The sequence below is a fragment of the Dipodomys merriami genome, unplaced genomic scaffold (genome assembly GCF_024711535.1).
Source record: "Dipodomys merriami isolate MVZ:Mamm:240054 unplaced genomic scaffold, mDipMer1.0.p SCAF_3, whole genome shotgun sequence".
Lineage (NCBI taxonomy): Eukaryota > Metazoa > Chordata > Mammalia > Rodentia > Heteromyidae > Dipodomys > Dipodomys merriami.
The window spans coordinates 86,131,857-86,151,211 of NW_027204492.1; the positions used below are offsets into that span (position 1 = coordinate 86,131,857).

The 19,355-nt window shown below is 49.3% G+C and overlaps 1 protein-coding gene across 7 annotated transcripts; it reads right to left on the reverse strand.

The window, feature by feature from the left end:
- Nucleotides 1-2,115: 2,115 nt before the first annotated feature.
- Nucleotides 2,116-15,300, reverse strand: Cdk16 (cyclin dependent kinase 16). 7 transcript variants are annotated; one of them, XM_070040555.1, is made up of 16 exons: nt 14,915-15,300; nt 9,472-9,679; nt 8,803-8,939; nt 8,555-8,680; nt 8,421-8,477; nt 8,212-8,326; nt 7,601-7,695; nt 7,444-7,506; nt 7,092-7,215; nt 6,813-6,933; nt 6,623-6,720; nt 6,431-6,536; nt 6,299-6,341; nt 6,046-6,136; nt 3,480-3,557; nt 2,116-3,078 (listed from the first exon to the last, which is right to left on the reverse strand). In XM_070040555.1, the coding sequence occupies exons 2-16, from the start codon at nt 9,671-9,673 to the stop codon at nt 3,038-3,040; spliced, it is 1,497 nt and encodes a 498-aa protein (XP_069896656.1). In that variant the 5' UTR covers nt 9,674-9,679; nt 14,915-15,300; the 3' UTR covers nt 2,116-3,037. The 7 variants fall into 7 exon arrangements, with proteins under 7 accessions (XP_069896656.1, XP_069896655.1, XP_069896653.1 ...); XM_070040554.1 differs by lacking the exon at nt 14,915-15,300 and adding an exon at nt 14,469-14,832; XM_070040552.1 differs by lacking the exon at nt 14,915-15,300 and adding an exon at nt 9,880-10,132 and having other exon boundaries at nt 8,803-8,936.
- Between the last annotated feature and the right edge of the window lie 4,055 nt (nt 15,301-19,355).

Consider the following 19,355-nt stretch of genomic DNA (forward strand, 5'->3'; position numbering starts at 1 on the left):
GAATATAGATCTGTCCATAGTGTAATTTCAACCCTCCTCTTCACATGACCTCTTCACTTACCTATTTTCAGTTAATATCTGGGTGGCAAGGTCACCAGTATGCCTTTTTGTGTGAATGTGACAGTCCTGGGGCTTGAACTCAGGACCTGGTCACTGTTGCTCAGGTTGTTTTGTTGGTTGTGGGGCCTGAACTCTGGGCCTGGGCGCTGTCCCTCAGCTCTTCAGCTCAAGGCTAGCACTCTACCATTTGAGCCACAGTGCCACTTCTGGCTTTTTTCCCCCTGCTTATGTGGTGCTGAGGAATCCAACCCAGGGCCTCATGCATGCAAGGCAAGCACTCTACCACTGAGCCACCTTCCCAGACCCACTCAGGATTTTTTTTTGCTCAAGGCTAGTGCTCTACCATTTTAGCCACAGCTCCCCTCCTGCCTTTTTGATAGTTAATTGAAGATAGCCTCATGGACTTTCTTGCCAGGCTGGCTTCAAACCTTAATCCTCAGATCTCAACCTCCTCCTGCCTCCTGAGTATATTTTTACTGATCTCATCCCTCAACCCAGACCTGGTACAAATGACTGCAATTTGGTTGTGTAAACTGAGGGAGAAAATGGAGTACCCTTCTGCTTGCAGGTTCCCCCCTTCCCACCGACCCCTCATCCAAATGTGACATTTGAATTGAATCTGGCACATGGCAGATACTGGTGAATCAACCTCCCTTCTTTCTTGCTTCTGCACTGTCGCTCCCTATTTTGCTTCCCCTCCTCAGCCCTTGTCTTGGTTTCTTCACTACTGAGAGACCAACCTCTGCCCATATCAACTCCTATAGTACCTGAGTGAATTCCAGTCCTTCTAAGTAGACTTAGAGGATGGGCTATTTTGTGCCTTTGCAGCATCAATTTCCTAGCCTCTTTTACTGCTAGGGGTGATCATGTCATCTGAGTAACCCAGGGATGACATAGGAAGTCTACTGAGGTTTGTTATAGTTCTAGGCCTGTAAAAGAGAACAGAAAGGGAGTGCCCTGCTTTCCCAGCTTGCTTTCCTATATCTGGGACATGATGGCCATCTTGGCACCATGAGACTACAAGCTGATATTGATCAAAGTGCTTACAAGGACACAGCAGATTAGAGGCTCACAGCCCATCACTGCTAGGCCTTAGTAAATAGATATTTAATTAAGACATTCTATTACTTGCATTTTCCTGGCCCTGCCCTTTCCACCTCTCCTGCCTATTCCTGGCTTTGCCCAAGATGATATGGGGCTAGAATTTGTGAGTGAAGGCATAAAAGCCTTTACTTTGCTCATACCTGAGTACTAGTTGATTTTTGGGCTCTCACAAACCATTGGATCCTTCCCAGGTATATCTCATCCATACCCATAATTTCCATTACTTCTTGGACACCAATAATCCAAACTTTCAGTTCTATCTATGGCCCCACTCCTGGACTTGATGTATTAAGTGCAGGGCAATGGTAGCTCATACTTGTAATCCTAATCAGCAGGCTAGATGAGATCACAGTTCAAAGCCAATGTGGGCAGAAAATCCTGAGACTAAATCAACTAACCCAGCAAAATGCTGGGCATGGCTCAAGTGACAGAGCATCAGCTAAGAATGAAAAAGCTAAGCACAAGCATGAGGTCTCCAGTTCAAGCCTTGGTACCAGTCCAGGAGGAAGATTATTCCTTCACCTACTTAGTAACCCAAAATTGAGTCTCCTCATTCCCTCCCCAGCTGGTCCTCTTCATAATGCCTAGGTAAGGTGTGTAGTGGTCATATTAGGCCTCTCTGCCTCACTCCTCACCTTGCTTCTATCAGGCCTTTCAATGTCACTCTCCACCTTGTCAGGCTTCCTCATATTGCTGGATAAACCTAGTTCCTCTCTCTGCTTGAGTTTCAACCTGTCAGCACTATTCAGCCTGCTCTACTGCCTTGAACTTGATGCTCTACCATCCCCTGTGCAAACCTGTCAGGGATCCTTTTCAGAGATCTGCCATCTCTCCAGTCTACTCTCAAATGCCCTTCTAGACAATGTGGATCAGGTATGAATTTACAAAGGTAAGTAATCATCCCAGCTCGAGCTCCCTTGCTTTCATAGGGATTTGCAATCAGACTTTTCTCTTTAGACTTTTTAATATTTCATACAGCGATTATGGTGCATTCAGGAACCCAACCCTCCAAACCCCACCAGGAGGGCTCCCTCCCCTGCCCTCCCACCCCATTTAAGGGCCCCAGGGCTTAGGGTGAATGAAGGGGAGGTAACCACCCATCCAGGGACTGACCCTGGAGACTGACCCTGCCCTGCCTCACCCTCCTAGGGGTTAGGGGGCAACACCTGGGCACAACCCCCATGTGCCCCTGTCCCTGCTTGTGCACATGTACACACTATGGCTGCTCGCTGAGTTGGTCAGTTCCTTGGCAGGGCCCTTACTCAACAGCACCGAGTGGGATAGGGCAGAAGGGCTGGGCTGGGGAGACCCTGAGAAGGAGGCCCCGGCTACAGAACTACAGGAGGGAGAGCAGGGCTCCCCCGACCTTGTCCGGCTCCCAGTTTCCAGTAGTTCCCAGATGACCCTGCAGCTGGGGATGGCAGGCAGGGGGAAGAAGGCGAGTAGCCGAGGCATGCTTTCCAACAGCCGATCCCAGGGTTTGGTGATGGTCAGGGTTCTGAAGAGGGGCTGTGTCCCTGCCTCTGAAAGGCTGGGAGTGGGGCTTCATTGCACAAAATACTGTGGGAGGGCCACACGCAGGGGGTGGGGCCCAGCCACTCTGTATACAGAGATATTGCGTTTAAAAAAATGAGAACCTCATTTAAAATGATTTAAAAAAACAATAAATGAAACAAACAAAAAAGGCCCACAACAACATGAGGCAGTGGGGCAGGCAGGAAAGCAGGCAGAAGATGCCTCAGACCCAAGGCATCATCACCTTTCTCATCTGCGTTGACAGCCCCAGCCTGGGCCAGCTCCAGACCCTTGGCTGGCCATGGGGTAGTGGTCCTGGGAAGGGGAGTGGATATGACGAGGAGGGTTAGGCCTGGCCTCAGTGTGGGAGGCTGGCACGGCCATGCTGTCCGCCGGCAACTACCAAGACAAAAAGACAGACCAAGCAAAGGATTGATGATGAGAGCTTTGTTAGCACCCAGCAGATAGGCCAATGGGTGGGTTGACAGGCCAAATGATTGGGTGTTTGGGCAGTTGGCTGGGGACAAGTGGGCAGGAGAGCATGGCTCAGGCAGGTAGGCAGGCAGAAAGCAGGGAGGATGCAGTTGGGGGCTGCCCTGTGAGGGGTGTGGCATCCCTCCAGCCGCTGCCTGCTAGGACCTCGGTCTGTGGCTTAGAACTTGGCTTAGAACTCGGTGTCCACCACACGGAAAGCTGGCCTGCCTGCAGGGGAAAGCAGAGCGGATGGCTGTTGGTGGGCAAGCAGATAGGTAGGTAAAGCAGGTAGGTGGGTGGAGGGAGGGAGAAGAGACCACACTTACCCGAGTCAGGCATAGATGAGGACCGAAGGTTGGCCTCCTTTTGTAGCTGGATCTCCTTTAGTGCAAATATGGAAGTAGCTGTGGGTAGAGACATACAAGTGGGGGATCCACAGGCCCATCCAGGACCAGCTTCTATATGGTTCTACTGGGGGAATTAATTAGAAGTTGCCCCTTCTTTGAGAGGCTTGCTTTTCATCCACACAGAAATGCTACAAGGAGGGAAGATGGAATATACACTATTGCATAACACAAAGAAGTTACAAACTTTATTAAGTGTGATAAAGGCATTGCAATTAGCACTTTTTAAATCCAGGTGATGGGCGGTGTTTGGGGATTTGATTTTAATATCAATCCAAGCTATTCAAGAGGCTGAGATCTGAGGATTGTGGTTCAAAGCCAGCATGGACAGGCAAGTCTGTGAAACTTTTATCTCAACCACAAAAAGTTGGAAGTAGAGCTGTGACTCAAATGGCAGAGTGCTAGCCTTGAGCAAAAAGAGCTCAGGCACAGTGCCCAGGCCCTGAGTTCAAGCCCCAGGACTGGCAAAAAAAAAATAAGAAAACTAGATTGACCAAGAATTAATTTGTTAAGAGTACATGTGGACTCATTATTTTGTCTAATAGTAAATGTACATTAATTTGGAAATGTCTTTGTTAAAACGTTTTGTAAAGCCAAAGATAAAAAAAAAAGAGCCGGGCGCTGGTGGCTCACGCTTGTAATCCTAGCTACTCAGGAGGCTGAGATCTGAGGATCACGGTTCAAAGCCAGCCCGGGCAGGAGAGACCGTGAGACTCCTATCTCCAATAAAACCACCAGAAAACCGGAAGTGGCGCTGTAGCTCAAGTGGTAGAGCGCTCGCCTTGAGCTGAAGAGCTAAGGGACAACGCCCAGGCCCAGAGTTCAAGCCCCACGACCGACAAAAAAAAAAAAAAAAAAAAGAGAGAGAACAAGTTCAAAGCCAGCCTGGGCAGGAAAGTCCGTGAGACTCTTATCTCCAATTAACCACCAGAAAACTGGAAGTGGCGCTTTGGCTCAAGTAGTAGAGAGCTCACCTTGATCTGAAGAGCTCAGAGACAGTGCCTAGGCCCAAAGTTCAAGCCCCATGACTGACCAAAAAATAAAAATAAAAAAGAGACAACAAACATCCATATGATTCCAGAGAAAAAGTGATTTCTGATGTTACAAATCCAAACAATAGGGCTGGGGATATAGCTTAGTGGTAAAACACCTGCCTAGCATGCATAAGGCCCTGAGTTCCATGCCCACTCCCCTGCGGCTGAAAGAAAAAGAACAGCAAATTGAAATGTTTCCACTGTTCAGGACAGGCCCTGGAATGTCCAAAGAAGGTGCTATGGAGCCCCCAGTCCTGGGGCTTAAACTCAGGGTCTGAGTACTGTCCCTGAGCCTCTTTATACTCAAGGCTAATGCTCTACCACTTGAGCCACAGTGCCACTTCCGATTTTTGAGTGGTTAATTGGAGATAAGAGTCTCATGGGGACTTTTCTGCCCAGGACTGGCTTCAAACTGAGATCCTCAGATATCAGCCCCTTGAGCAGCTAGAACTACAGGCATGAACCATGGGCACCCAGCTCTGTGAGACTCTTATCTCCAATTAATCACAGAAAAAGCCAAAGTGGTGCTGTGGCTCAAGTGGTAGAGCTCTAGCCTTGAGCAAAAGCTCAGGAACAGTGCCCACGCTCTAGGGTTCAAGCCCTAGGACTGGCAAAATTAACAATAATTAGTTGTGTTATATACACTTGATTTTGTCCATTTTAGCATTCATATTGCAAGGAAATGTTTACTTTAAAAGTAACATCTATTTTAATGTACTGTATGAGAATGTTCATGAAAGGTAAAAGGAACTAAAAATTTAAAAATATTATTATTGTTTTCCTGGTCCTAGCACTTAAACTCAGGGCCTAGGCACTGTCCCTGAGCTTTATTTTGCCAAGCATGGGGCTTGAACTCAGGGCCTGGGCACTGTCCCTGAGCTTCTTCTGTTTAAGGCTAGCACTCTAGCACACTACCACTTGAGCCACAGGGCCACTTGTGGCTTTTTGATGGTTAATTGAAGATAAGAATCGCATAGATGGGCTGGGAAGTTGGCTCAGTGGTAGAGTGCTTGCCTTGCATGCATGAGGCCCTGGGTTCGATTCCCCAATACCACATAAGCAAAAAGAAAAAAAGCCAGAAGTGGCGCTGTGGCTCAAGTGGTAGAGCGCTAGCCTTGAGCTGAAGAGTTGAGGGACAGCGCCCAGGCCCAGAGTTCAGGCCCCACGACCGGACCCAAAAAAAAAAAAAAAGAATCGCATAGACTTTCCTATCAGGTTTGACTGCAAACCATAATCCTCAGATCTCAGCCTCCTGAGTAGCTAAGATTACAAGCATGAGTCACTGGCACCCAGCCTATTTTTTTCATAATACTATCACATATAGGATGCCTCCCCCATTCCCTGAACAATTGACTCAACTATCCTAACAGTCTTGTTCCTCACAGTCCCCATTCCTAGCAGTCCAATTCCCCACAGCCTCTATCCTGGCCCATACATTCCCCAACTGCACTCACTGTCAGGAAGTTTGTGGATCCGCTCCCCCAGGCTGAAGAAGAATGGATGTTTCATGGCATCTTCTGCAGAGATTCGATTGCGACCCTCGAACTGAGTTGGAGGGGAGAAAAGTGTATTGATATTTTTCAATAAGTAGGTTTCTCTTCCTGCCCACCTCAGATCTTACCCTGGAGGTTGGGGAAGGGGGAAGTCCCATTTTCCCACACCTGGAATTCCCACCTCCACAAGGCTGTCCCGGGAAGATGGTCTCACCTGCAGCAGCTTAGTGAGGAGGTCAGCCCCATCGCTATCAAGTCTACCATAAGGACAAGGTGATTTATTTTACATTGGGTTTGGGTATTCTGGCTTCCAATGCCCTCCCAATCTCCCACCCACCAGCCTCACCGGGGTGCATGGCTCAGCAGGGCCTCGGCTCGGTACTTGGGATAGTTGTATGTCTTGAACTCCTCATTGGACATGATGCCAGGCCATGTCTCCTCAGTTGGAGTTCCTGGCAGGGAAGAGGAATTTATCCCAAATATCTCAGGCTCTCCCTGAATGTCCCCATAGTTCCTAAGGCATATGCCTCCTCCTCACCCAAGATGCGGAAGATGAAGTGCAGCTGTTCCTCCACTGTGGAGCCTGGGAAGAGGGGTCGGCCTGTGGCCATCTCATAGAAGATGCAGCCCACACCCCTGAACAGGGAAAGCAGATTGAATAGGGAGGTAGGTTGCTGGGTGGCTACAACAGCTATGCCAAACCCTTCCATACTTCCACCTTTCCTTACCACATGTCAATCTGGGTGGAATAATCTGTAGATCCAAGCAGGATGTCAGGGGGCCTGTACCACAGTGTCACCACCTCGTTGGAATATGTCTTCGTTGGGATTGATTTGGCCCGGGCCAGGCCTGAGAGGTGAAGAGAAGAGGCAGCTAGAAAAGTTATGGGCAAAGCCTGGGGAACATGTAGAGTTGGGATTGAGGGTGCTCTAGGTAACATCCAAATGCTAAAAGATAGGTCATGGGGAAACAGGGAGATCAATGGGAAGAAAGGCGATCGGTGGTACCAAAGTCAGCCAGCTTGAGTTCTCCTCTCTCATTGATGAGCAGGTTCTGGGGCTTGAGGTCTCGGTGTAGCACCTTCTGCCTGTGGCAGTAGGCCAGGCCTCGGAGCAGCTGGAACAGGAACAGCTGGGGATCCAGAAATGGCAGGCAGAGTTCAAAAAATATCCATCAGCCCAACCCATAACAGGCAGGTAGCTATGACTCCCTCCCAAACACAAGACACTGAACTCAGCTCCCAAATGCCCTCCAAGGATTCCCAACAAAACAGTCAAATTAGGAAAAGGCCACTTTGGGGAAATTTGCAGGGTGGAGTGCATAAGTAGGGATCCCATCCTGCTCCTGCCCCACACCCACTTTCACGTTGTGCATGTTGATGATATTCCCACAGTCATCGAGGTACTGCTTCAGGTCCTTGTCCTGAGGAGAGAAGAAGTAGGAAGGAAATAAGGGTAGCATCCTGTTGTTCCTGTTTTGCCACCACCCCCTGGGACCCACTGCCATCCAACCTTACCAAGTACTCAAACACAAGGGTAAGGGACTTCTCCGTGTGGATAATGTCATGTAGTGTGACGATGTTGGCATGTTTGAGGTCCTTGAGCAGGGACACTGCAGGAAACATGAAATGGGATGGGGCAACAGCCAGAGTCCCACCTTCAGGACAAAGGTGAGGACAAGGGACTAGAGACAGATGATGAACCCAGGGTTTTATTTCTTCCCTGTCTAGTTTAGAGTAAAGCCTCACAATCTTACTGCTCTAACTCACTATGTTCAAGATACAGAAAACAGGCATGGAGAAGAACACCCAGCAAACACCTAGGATTGCAACCCCAAGTTCATGTGACACTAGATTTTTCACAACCTGTTTTTCATTTTTAGGAAGGGGCTTTGCTTCAACCAGAGAATACAGGTTTGCAAGTACCGTGGTTTGCAATTCACTCATCTTTTTCTGGTTCACTCAGATTTTTGGTTACCCTATTAACCCGGATACGTGATAGGCCTTCTCAGAAGGCAAGAGCATTGGGTAGATGTCCCAGAATTCCCTGTGTTTGGCCTCTCTATAAGGTGGGCATACATGCAATGCAGAGTCAGGAAAGTCTGGGGGAGATGAAATGGGATGTGTACCTTCCCGGATGGCGGTGCAGGGTGCTCCCTCTTCATGTTCCAGTCTGATCTCCTTGAGTGCCACAAGGTTGTCTGTAAGCTTGCTTTTACCTTTGTAGACGGTGGCATAGGTACCCTGGGGTGTGAGGAAGTGTGACAGGGGAGGTACTATGAGGCTTCAGGGAGCTCCCACTAACCCCTATCCCCACCATTGGCCTCCTGACTCTCACCTCACCCAGCTTGTCCAATTTGATGTAGGTCTCTAGTTTCCCAAAGCCAATCTCGGACTGTGAGAAGAAGGAAAGTTAAAGCAAGGCAGGGGGAAAAAGTACTAGAAGGGAGGAAGACAGAAACAGATGCTCACCAGGCTGACACGGCGGAGGCGGCGGCTGAGGGGCTTGTCAAAAATGGGGCTGTTAAGAGTAAGCTTTTCAAGGTAGCCCTCAGGTAGCCGGATGTCAGCTGGAAGCGACAGGCGCTTGTTGATATCCTAGAAGGCAAGATTAGAGGCAACATGAGGGACAAAGAAGCAGAACCATAAGTTCCACCTCCCCAGCCCCAGCTCCCTTTCCCAGCCTTGTCCACCAACAGAATGGGGCGGGGGGTAAGTACCTCGGTAGAGATCTTGCGTGGGGGGTGGTTGCGCATGCGCACTCTAACTGGTGACTGCACTTCATCCGAGGATGTGGCTGAAGCCTGGTCACTCTCCCCATCAGACCCCATCTTCATGTCCTCGTGCACAATCTCTGCTGGTGGGAAGCGGGGGGAAGCCAGGCGGGGTCAAGTTGGGTCAGAAACACCCCTCCTTCTTACATTATCCCTCATCATACCCCTGTGTATACATGGATCCTAAAGCAGCCTAAAATCCCTTGGGAAGAGGGTGATGGAACTCAGAAAAGCCTAGGTGGGCCAAAGACAAGTTAAATGGAATGTGAGGGTCAATAGTTACCTAGCAGAGTAACCCATTCCAGGGGTGAGCTGAGCCCCACAGTGTGCCCAGAAGCAGCAGACAATGGGAGGCCTCGATAAGGCACCAGAGTGCAAAAAGGTAAAGGAAACCTTGGGGCAGCTACAATAGGTAAGGTGCCCACCCTTTCTCTCCCTGGGGCCTAGACACAAGGCCAAAGAAAGGTGATAAATGGACAGACAAGAGGTTAAGAGATTACTGGGAAAAAGAAAAATGAAGAAAGGAAAATCAAAACAACACAAATCTAAGAACTTGGGTGGGAGGTGGCACCTGGAAAATGGGAGAGAGAGAGAAAGAGTAGCCAATACACTCACCAGGTGCAGAGCTGAGTGGGCCCCGTCCAGAGCGAGGTTCCCCAGGGCCAGCACGAGGAGGGGCCTCTCCGAGGTCACTGCCACCACCACCACCACTCTCATCCAGGCCTATCTGCTCAGGGGCACCATTGGTCTTATCTATGGCACGGCCCCCTCGGAGTGTCATTGACAGCTGCCGTTTGATCTTCTTCATCCGGTCCATGGCAACCTGAGCAGAGACATGGACAGAAATAAGGTCCACATTAACATTTGCTTAACCATCAGGGCTCCTTAAGCTCATGACAGCCTAGTCAGGGGAATGTGTCAGTGCCTACCCAACCACTATGGAATCAGTTAGGATTCCTGGAAACCTGGAATGAACAAGGCCCCTCTCCCTTGTCATTGTCGGCCTACCCCTAAGTAACCCACCTGGGTACTTAGGCTTGGGTGGCTGGCGGAGGGCAATGGCCCACTCAGTAGATGGTTGGTCTCTAGGGTGGCAGCCTCACAGTGAGAGCATAGGGCTCCACAGCAGGCATCTTCAGGTGCAGCAGCAGCGATGGAAACAGCCACAGATGGTACAAGAGGCTCACTCAGAACCGTAGAACAAGTGATACAGCTCCGGGCACGCCCATAGAATGGCATATTCCGCTGGCACCAGCCCCACATTGCCCCCGACTGCTAAGGTGGAAAGCTCTTTGTCGCCACAAGGACCGTCTCACCTCCCCCAGCAACTATCACCATGGTGAGACCAATGGACTTTCCCACTTCTTTATTCAGAAGGGGGGAGGGGGGGTGAGAAGGTCCTGACCAGACCCAACCACTGGTTAAGTTCAGTGGGGGGGGGGGTTGTTTCTCAGAGTACATCATCTATTCTCAGGGCTTCTGGAAAGGTTACATTATTATATTGGGTTGGAATCCACAGGGTCCAACCTTGTCTTCCCTATGGGAGAATGTATCACATCTCCCTTACCACCACAAATAAGTTCTGGTCTTCATGTGGCCTCCAAATCTTATCCTATTTGCCCCTTGATCATTCCTAAACAGTCTTCTGCAAACACACCCAGCAAAGTTCCATCACAGGGACTTTGCACTGGTTGTTTCTGGTATCTGGAACACTCTTCCCAGATGCTGTAAAACAGTTCACTCCCAAACATTTTTAGGCCTTTACTCAAATGTTACCTTTTTGTGAGACCTCCATGTATAACCCTATTTAAAATGTCAAACACCCTGAGCTCCCTCACGCTGCCAATGGTCCTCCACCTCCGGCACTCATCCTCTCTTTAGTAATGACATCATCTACTCATTAGTTTCTTTGCTTTTTACTATCTTCTCACCACAAGTATAAGATCAACTCTGCCAGGGTAGATTCCTGTCTGTTTAGGTCACAGTTATATCCTGAGGATCTGGAATAGTGGTGGACAGCATAGATGCCCAAAAAGTACATACAGCTGGGTGGCGGTGGTTCACGCCTATAATCCTAGCTACTCAGGAGGCTGAGATCTGAGGATTGAGGTTCAAAGCCAGCTCAGGCAGGAAAGTCTGTCAGACTATTATCTCTAATTAACCACCAGAAAACTGGAAGTGGCACTGTGGCCCAAGGGGTAAAGCACTCACCTTGAGCTGAAGAGCTCAGGGACAATGCCCAGGCCCAGAGTTCAAGCCCCATGACCAAAAAAGAAAAATGAAAAAGAAAAAAGTGCATATAACAGAAATGAATGAATTAGGGGGACTGAAAGCCTGGGTCCAAACTCTGCTGAAGCTGAGTCCCCAACACGCATTAACAGCCCCCAAATAAGATGGGTCAGGGATGCTGGAAAACTGATAGGAAGATGACCTAGATGGGTTTGAGGGAATGGGGCCACCAAAAGGTTTAGGCTGGCCACCTTCTGCTTCCTCCTAGGCACTGGGCCAGCAAGGAGGAGGAAAGACCTGGTCCAGGAGCCATCTGGACTCACAGCAAGGACTAAGATGGCCCAGGGCCCAAGGGAAGTAGAGCTAGATAGGAGGTTGATGAAGTGACTGGGGCTGGATGAGAGAAATGGGTCATCTGTTACCTTGAAACCAAGTACTTACCCCAACAGTTCCCACACCTAACTTGCCTGGCTGAACTCACAACCCACAGAATGAAATTAGGGGACCAGGCAGAAAGACCTCAGAGGATGAAGTCCATCCACAAATAACTCAGGATAAGGTAAGTGCTGGTGGCTCATGCCTAATCCTAACAACTCAGAAGGCTGAGATCTGAGGATCATAGTTTGAAGCCATCTGGGGCAGGAAAGTCCCTGAGACGATTATCTAAGTGAGGCTGTAGCTCAAATGGTAGAGTGCTAGCCTTGCCCAAAAAGCTCAAGGACAACACCCAGGCCCTGAGTTTGAACTCTAGGACAGGTGTGTATGCATGCATGTGTGTATGCATACATACATACATATACATACACACACACACACACAGGATAACATAAAAGTCTAAACTAGGAAGCTGAACACTGGACTGAAAGCCGTGGGAGAGGAAGCATGGCCAGCTCCCAAAGGCTATCTTGTGCTCATATGGATAGATACTTGGTTGCTTTGCATGTGGTGACAATGACTGGAGGGAGGGGCTACCAGAAATTTTTAAGTTTCTGGAGCTGAATGGAAGATGGGGGAGGGAGCGCGGAGACAGGAAGAGCCATGGATCTTTGACCTCTAACTGGAATTTCCAAGGGCTAAACATGTTCCAGAGTTGAATTTTTGATGATTTTAGGAATATGGGATACAAAAATCGGTGTATCATGCAACACCTTCAGCAGTGAGGCTGGAAGGAGTGACATGGGCAGACCCTTGTGAATAGACAACACACTTGACCATTTATAAGCATCAAAACTTTAAATATATTGTATTTTTTGTTTTTTTAAACTTACAGATTTTAGAACTAGTGAAGGAAGGAGCAAGAAATGGAACATATGATCCCACTGCTGGAAGGGCATATGTCCTTCCTGACCCCCAAAGACACATAACCAAGCTTAAACTACTCTCATACTCTAGGCTATTCACAATCTCATAGCACAGGGACCCCTGAAGATACAGTCATCACACTCTACATACCATAGACATTCATACACCTACACATTCTGTGCTGACCCCCCCACTGCCTGGCACACACTAGCCCCTCAAGAAGGCCTCACTACATTTTAAATCCTATTAGCATCCATGCTTTCCCCTTTAACCCTTCAGCACTCAAGCCCTAACTTATTACATTGAATTCTATTGGCATAAACTTGGCTTCCTCTAAGTAACTCCTGCCATCATTCTTGGGCCCCTTCCTGGCCCAGCAGCTGACTGTTAGCTTCTTCATAGCATTGAGCCCTCCCCCATAAACATACTGTTCACTCTATGATGGTGACCCCTATTAACATTCACCTGGAATCCTCTACAGCTGCCCTGAATTAGCACTCACTGGACCTGCCCACTGCTCTGAATCCCCTTAGCACAACAATAAATCTTGCAGATACCTAATTTGTTTTGTCTATACTCATTTATCAACATTGTCCAATGCACATTCTGTTCCGTCTTTTGACTACCTTGTCCCCTCTATCAACACAAGCTGGACATTTCCTCCACACTGACCCCCATTAGCACAGAGTCTTGCCTCCCCATTAGCACACCCCAAACCCTTAGCCCAATTTCCCAGGGATATACAAGCACACTGCTAACATTAGTGCACATAGTTCTCCATTCAGTCCTGACCCTTATTCACACACACACACACACACACACACACTCAGCTCTCCATGGCTTGAACCCTCTTTAGCACTTATTCTTGCCCTGCATTTCTTTGCTTCAAACTGTCCACAGCTATAACTTCTGTAGTGTGGATCCCTTCATAGCCCCGATTCTTGTGACACACTACATCCCTTCTCTACAGCACTCCCTATTAGCACTCTCTGAACCTGGAACACATCAGTGCCCCCATGGACAAGAATACATTGTTTCACAATGTTCTGATGCTCATTAGCATATTCTAAACCTCATACTGCCCAGATTCTCCCACACAGCGGCACACATTTAAGTGCCTCTTTGTCTCTAAACCCACATTAGCAGCCACTAGAACTGCACTTTCTGGGATATCAAACTCCCTGTCTTCACGGACACTAGGTGCTGAGCTTAAGACACTTCCCTCACACCCTCCCGTGTACATGTACACACACGTATACAATGTTGACACTCATGAGCACAGGTTCAGATCTTGCACTATTCTGTCCCCATATGAAGGTCCTTCTACATCCACTAACACTGTACCTCACACTACCCAAAGCTTTATTACAACAAGCACACAAGCCCTTGCTGCCATGACCCTCAACACCTGAGTCCTTCAATTACTTGTCCTTCCAAGAGTACACCTGGACCCCGGCAAGCTGCAGCACCCCACAAACACACATCATTATTAACAGCATCGCTGACCCTCATCACCACACATGGGGGGGGGGGCCTTAAGAGTGCTAGCTAGATGCTATTAGAACACCTCTGGTACCTGTATCCTTCTGTCCCCATTAAACAGATTGAGCCTCTCTACAGCGAGTCTAAGAACTGTGCCTGACACGGTACCCCTATTACACACCCTCATGTTCCCCTCGGCCCTGCAACACCCTTCCATTAGCACACACTGGACCTCAAACCTTATCGTGCTTATCAATTACTCCAAGTTCCGACCCCCAGCTCAGTCTCCCTTTGCAAGTCTTGATGTCCTTTACCACTCTGCCACCCATTCTCCCAGCCTCTGGTCCTTTGATCACCCTGCTCCCCTTTAGCATCTATAGCACTTTCCAGCCTCAGTTCTCCAGGACGGGCTCAGGGCGGGGCCAAGGTCAGGGAGGCCCCAAATGACCCTCGCCCCGGTGCATTCTGGGTCTGGGAAATTCGATGGGGGAGGGGGCAATTGCTAGGCAAGCAGCCCAGATCCCCGGGCACCGCCCGGGTTCTGGGATGGCTCCGTTACAGCAGCAGCCCCCCACCCCAGGTCTGGAGGACGTGCTCACCGGCGGGGGCGCACGAGCAACCTCAGAGCCGCGGGGCCGGCGCGGCGGCGCCTGGGGCGGCGGCCCGGGATGAGGCCGCGCGACCTCCTTCTCCTCCAGTTCGCCGCAGGCGCCCGTCCCAGTAGTCTTCAGCCATGGCTGCTGGGCCCGGGCCGCCGCCGGCTGAGGAGGAGGAGGCGGCGGCGGCGGCGGCGGTGGCTGAGGCGGAGGCGGCGTCCCGCTCAGCCGGCCATGAGCTTGGCCTCTGCGGGCGATGCCCCTGGGCTCGCAGGCGCCCGCTTGAACCCAAGTGCTCACAGCGGCTCTGGGCTCCGAGCCGACTGCTCACGGAGACGCGGCGGATCCCAGGACAGAACAGGGAATAGCCCAACCACTGCGCGCGCCGCGTTCCGCGCATGCGCGCGCACGCGCTGTAAAGGGTGAAGTGTTGGAAGGCGGGGACTCACCTCGGGCTGCGTGTACCAAAAGATCCGTCGGTTACGGGCGGGGGCGCGGCCATTGCGCACCCACAAGGGAATGTGTCGTCTTCCCTGGAACGGCGCCAGGAGGAAATGTGGAGGTTGCTTAGTACCCAGATTTGATCTTGCCAGAAGATTGTTGGCGTTGAGATGAGCAGCAGCCAGTAACCAGGCGTGCCACTCACCACTCGCTCCCCATAAGCGGTCTCACTTGGTACATTCCCATGGTGGCAAACGGGACTTTTGCTTGGAGGAAAGGAGCAGATGAGGCAACCAGTTCTAACTCAGTGAGGTGACTCCGGAGGTAGGAGTTTTAAAGGCCGGAGAGATGACTTTTCTAGGAGTGGTGGCCTGGGTAGTCATAGGCTTTTACCACCTTAGTTAGGACGATCTAGCTCCGCCCCCCTAGCCCCCTCCACCGCTAGCTCATTCCTACTGTGAACGTATGCAGCCCCGCCCTTTGAGGTTGTGGTCCAGCCAATCGGATTTGCTGCCAGTGGTGAGGCAGGAACAAGAATGAAGGGCGTGGCTGTGTTGAAGAGGTGGGATTACACTTTCCCCCTACTGCTTCCCTTGTCCGGGTTTCAATGGTTTTCTCCATCGCATAGGGCGGTCTCTTTTTTGTTCTGAACTCCTCTCACAGTAGGCTGAACAGTTCTCCAGGTTATTGATCCCGAAACATTTCACCGGCCTCGAGGTCCCTCCCTTACCCTTCCTACATTCTCCTGCGGGCCTCTTGGGGTGGAGCGTAGGTTAAAAGGAAAAGCGGACCTGTGTAAAGACTGGGCTCCGCCAACACGCATGTGTAGAACTTTGGGCGAGGCGGAGCCTTTTCCTGCCTCCAAGTTTTTCTGTTTGTTCACTAAATGAGGTTTGCCTGCCACCTCTCAACTACCTCTTGCTGCCCGCCACAGTCACGCCCAAGGCTACCCTCATTCTGCCTAATCCCTCAATCCCCCATCCCCAAATGTAATAATAGCCTTCGGAAAATCTTACTGGACTTCTTTACATTGCATTCCAGGAGCCTCCTCACCTCTTCTGGTTTTCCCTTTAAGGCAGTCACACCAGTTAAGTTTTTGTAAGGTTCACATTAGCAAGGACTTCATCCATCGGCCATGATGGGAATGAAATTAGACAAAAGTTCTCATGGCCCAATAGACATCGAGTCCATCACATAACTGATTTATCTCCCACCCGGCTCTCCTTTATTCCAGCTATTCTGCTCCTGAAAAACAGCAGCACAGTTCAGCCTCTGGGACTTCATACTTGGTGTTCCTCTAGCTTGGAATACTTTTGTCCTCCAACACGGTTCATTCTTCCAGTTTTAAGTCCTTGCTCCAGGCACTCTCTTCCCCTGTTGACTTCCTTGACTACCCCCTCTTAAAGTTCCACATTTCATCCGGGTGCCACTGGCTCACATCTGTAATCCTAGCTACTCAGGAGGCTGAGATCTAAGGCTCTGAGATCTAAGGCTCTCGGTTCAAAGCCAGCAAGGAAGTCCGAAAGACTCTTATCTCCAATTAACCTCCAGAAAAATGGGAAGTGGAGCTGTGGCTCAAAATGGTAGAGATCTAGTCTTAAGCTGAAAAAGCTCAAGGCCAGTGGCCAGGCAGAGTTCAAGCTCCACAACTGACAAAACAAAAATACCAAAAAAAAAAAAAAAAAAAAAGTTCCACATTTCCATACCTAGTAGGATTTGGGGCTTGAACTCAGTTCCTTGTGCTCTTCCTTGGCTTTTTCCCTCAAGGCAGTGCTCTACCCCTTGGCACACATCCACTTCTGGCTTCTTGATGGTTAATTGGACCTTTTTGCCCAGGCTGGCTTTAAACTGAGGTCCTCAGATCTCAGCCTCCTAAACAGCTAGGATTACAGGAGGGAGCCACCAGTGCCTGGCCCTTAAATTTTTTTTTTTTGCAATGTTTGGTATTTCCAGGGCCTAGTGCATAATCTATGGTTAACTCCAAGTTTTAACTTCTGATATAATTGTACTTATTATCTATCCTACCAGATCTCATTCTAGAATAGCTTCAGGATGTGGGCTGGGAAGTTGGCTCAGTGGTAGAGCGCTTGCCTTGCATGCCTGAGGCCCTGGGTTCAATTCCTCAGCACCACATAAGAAAAAAAAAAAGCCGGAAGTGGTGCTGTGGCTCAAGTGGTAGAGCACTAGCCTTGAGCTGAAGAGCCGAGGGACAGTGCCCAAGCCCAGAGTTCAGGCCCCACGACCGGACCCAAAAAAAAAAAAAAAAAAAAAAGAATAGCTTCAGGATGATAAGGATGTTTTATCCCTAGATATGTCCTAAATGTCTTCAACAGTGCATATAACACTAAACAGACATTTGTTGAATAACTGACCATTTCTGTTCCATTCATGTGTGTGTGTGTGTGTGTATGTGAATGCTGGTACTGAGGTTTGAACTCAGGACCTAAGCACTATCTCTTAGCTTTTTTGCTCAAGGCTGGTGCTCTGCTACTTGAGCCACAGCTCCACTTTCAGCTTGTTGCTGGTTAACTGGAGATGAGTATCATAGACTTTCTTGCACAGGCTGGATTTGAACCAAGATCCTCAGGCTGGATTTGAACCAAGATCCTCAGATCTTAGCCTCCTGAAAAGCTAGACTGATACCAGACACGATTCTATCCTTTAGGTCTTCTATGTACAGAGGACTTGGTACAGTGACTCAATCCTGGTTGGGCTCTATTTTCTTATCTAGCTGGTGTCATCATGTAGACAAACATGGTAGTAAAATAGCATGTAGAGAAAAATGGGGTGTGGAAGGACTAAGATGCAGCCAGAACAGGTGAAAAGCTGGTTTTGATGAAGAGGGCGAGGTACACAGTAGATGTGAAAGTGAATCCAGCAGCTGTGGTGAAGATTGGTGTCTGGGGAATCAGGAGTGGTAGTGAAGGAGGTACTGTGAGCAGTATGCAGGGTGCCATGAAGGCACTGAGAGATAGTGAAGGGAAGCAAAGGAATTAAGCACATGCAAACCTTAGCTGCTGTAATGGGAGTACACTGGAGCAGAAACCATGGAGAAGTGCCTACAGTAAGTAGGAAGACCTCTTGATATCTTAGCACTACCAATAGATACCATGAGCAAAGCACCTGTCAGCCTGTGTCCTGGCAGGATCTAAAAATTAACTAGGGAAGGAGATGAGGTCATCCAAGCAGAGCAAGCCTGAGGCAAGAGGTAGACAAGAGTATGCACTGCCTGTGGCACCAGGAGACAGATGTAAGGACAGATTGTGATGGGAAATCAAGCCAGGTTTGAAGACAGGGTAAGTTACTCTTGACACTCAGGCTTGAGTAGAGGAGAGAGGGGTCTTGTTTCTAAGTAGAACAGAATGATTGGCTAGGTAAAGGACTGAAGCATGGATTTTTATCTATGGTACCATTAGCAATCTGGAAGGCTCAGACAAGATTAAGGACTATGGGACTGGTGATGAGTAGTAACCAGCGGTGACCCCTCTGCTCCCACAGCCAGCTGTCCTCTAGACGTGAGGCCTAGGTACCTTAAAGGTGCATACAGGGTAGGATGAAGAAGGAAAGGGACTTTTCCTCTCTAGATGTCCTCAACCAAATGTTTCCATAAAAACTGCAATGTGTTATGGGGCGTTGGTGGCTCACGCCTATAATCCTAGCTACTCTAGAAGCTGAGATCTGAGGATCGTGGTTTGAAGCTAACCTGGGTAGGAAAATCCAGGAGACACTTATTGCCAATTAATCATAGAAAAAGCTGGAAGTGGTGTTGTGGTTTGAGTGGTAGAGTGCTAGCCTTGAGCAAAAGCAGCTCAGGGACAGTGCCCAGACCCAGAGTACAAGCCACAGGACAGGCAAAAACAAAAACAAACAAAGCCCTGAGGTTGTGCCTGGCCACCTTTCAGGCCAGGCCCCCAGTGGCAGAGTTGAACTAAGGGCACTGAGGGCATTCTCAGTGCCACAAGAAATGACTATAAAAGCCTATGAGTGCTTTCAGTCAGGGGGCAGGCATCTGCCCTAAAGACAAAGGCATGTAGTGCTGGCAGCTGCTCAAGGCTATTTTGTTCTTCATAGGAGACAGGAAAGGAACAAGGTGTGATTTGCACCCAGCCCAAACCAGTCAAGTCACATTGACCCAGGCATCTGCTCTATATGGCTTTACCAATGCTTCCAAGTCTGAGAAAGCAAAGAAAAAGAGTGAACAACTCCCCCACTTTCTTTAACTAGGAAACTGCTTTTATTCTGATACTAAGGCTTGAACTCAGTCAGGGCCTGGTCACTGTTCCTTATTATTATTTTGGTGCTGGTCCAGGGGCTTGAACTTAAGAGCCTGGGCACTGTCCCTGAATTTTTGTGTGCAAGGCTACGGCTCTACCACTTTGAGTCACAGAGTCATTTCCAGCTTTTTGGTAGTTAATTGGAAATAAGTCTTACTGACTTTCCCGCTGGGGC

Excerpts from the sequence above, each read along its gene's own strand:
- Cdk16 (XM_070040550.1), bottom strand. The coding sequence starts at position 10,119 with ATGTGGGGCTGGTGCCAGCGGAATATGCCATTCTATGGGCGTGCCCGG. Across the intron at positions 8,940-9,471 it reads CCCACTCAGCTCTGCACCTG|CAGAGATTGTGCACGAGGAC; the intron begins GTGAGTGTATTG and ends GCTTCCCACCAG. Across the intron at positions 7,507-7,600 it reads CCCTTGTGTTTGAGTACTTG|GACAAGGACCTGAAGCAGTA; the intron begins GTAAGGTTGGAT and ends TTCTCTCCTCAG.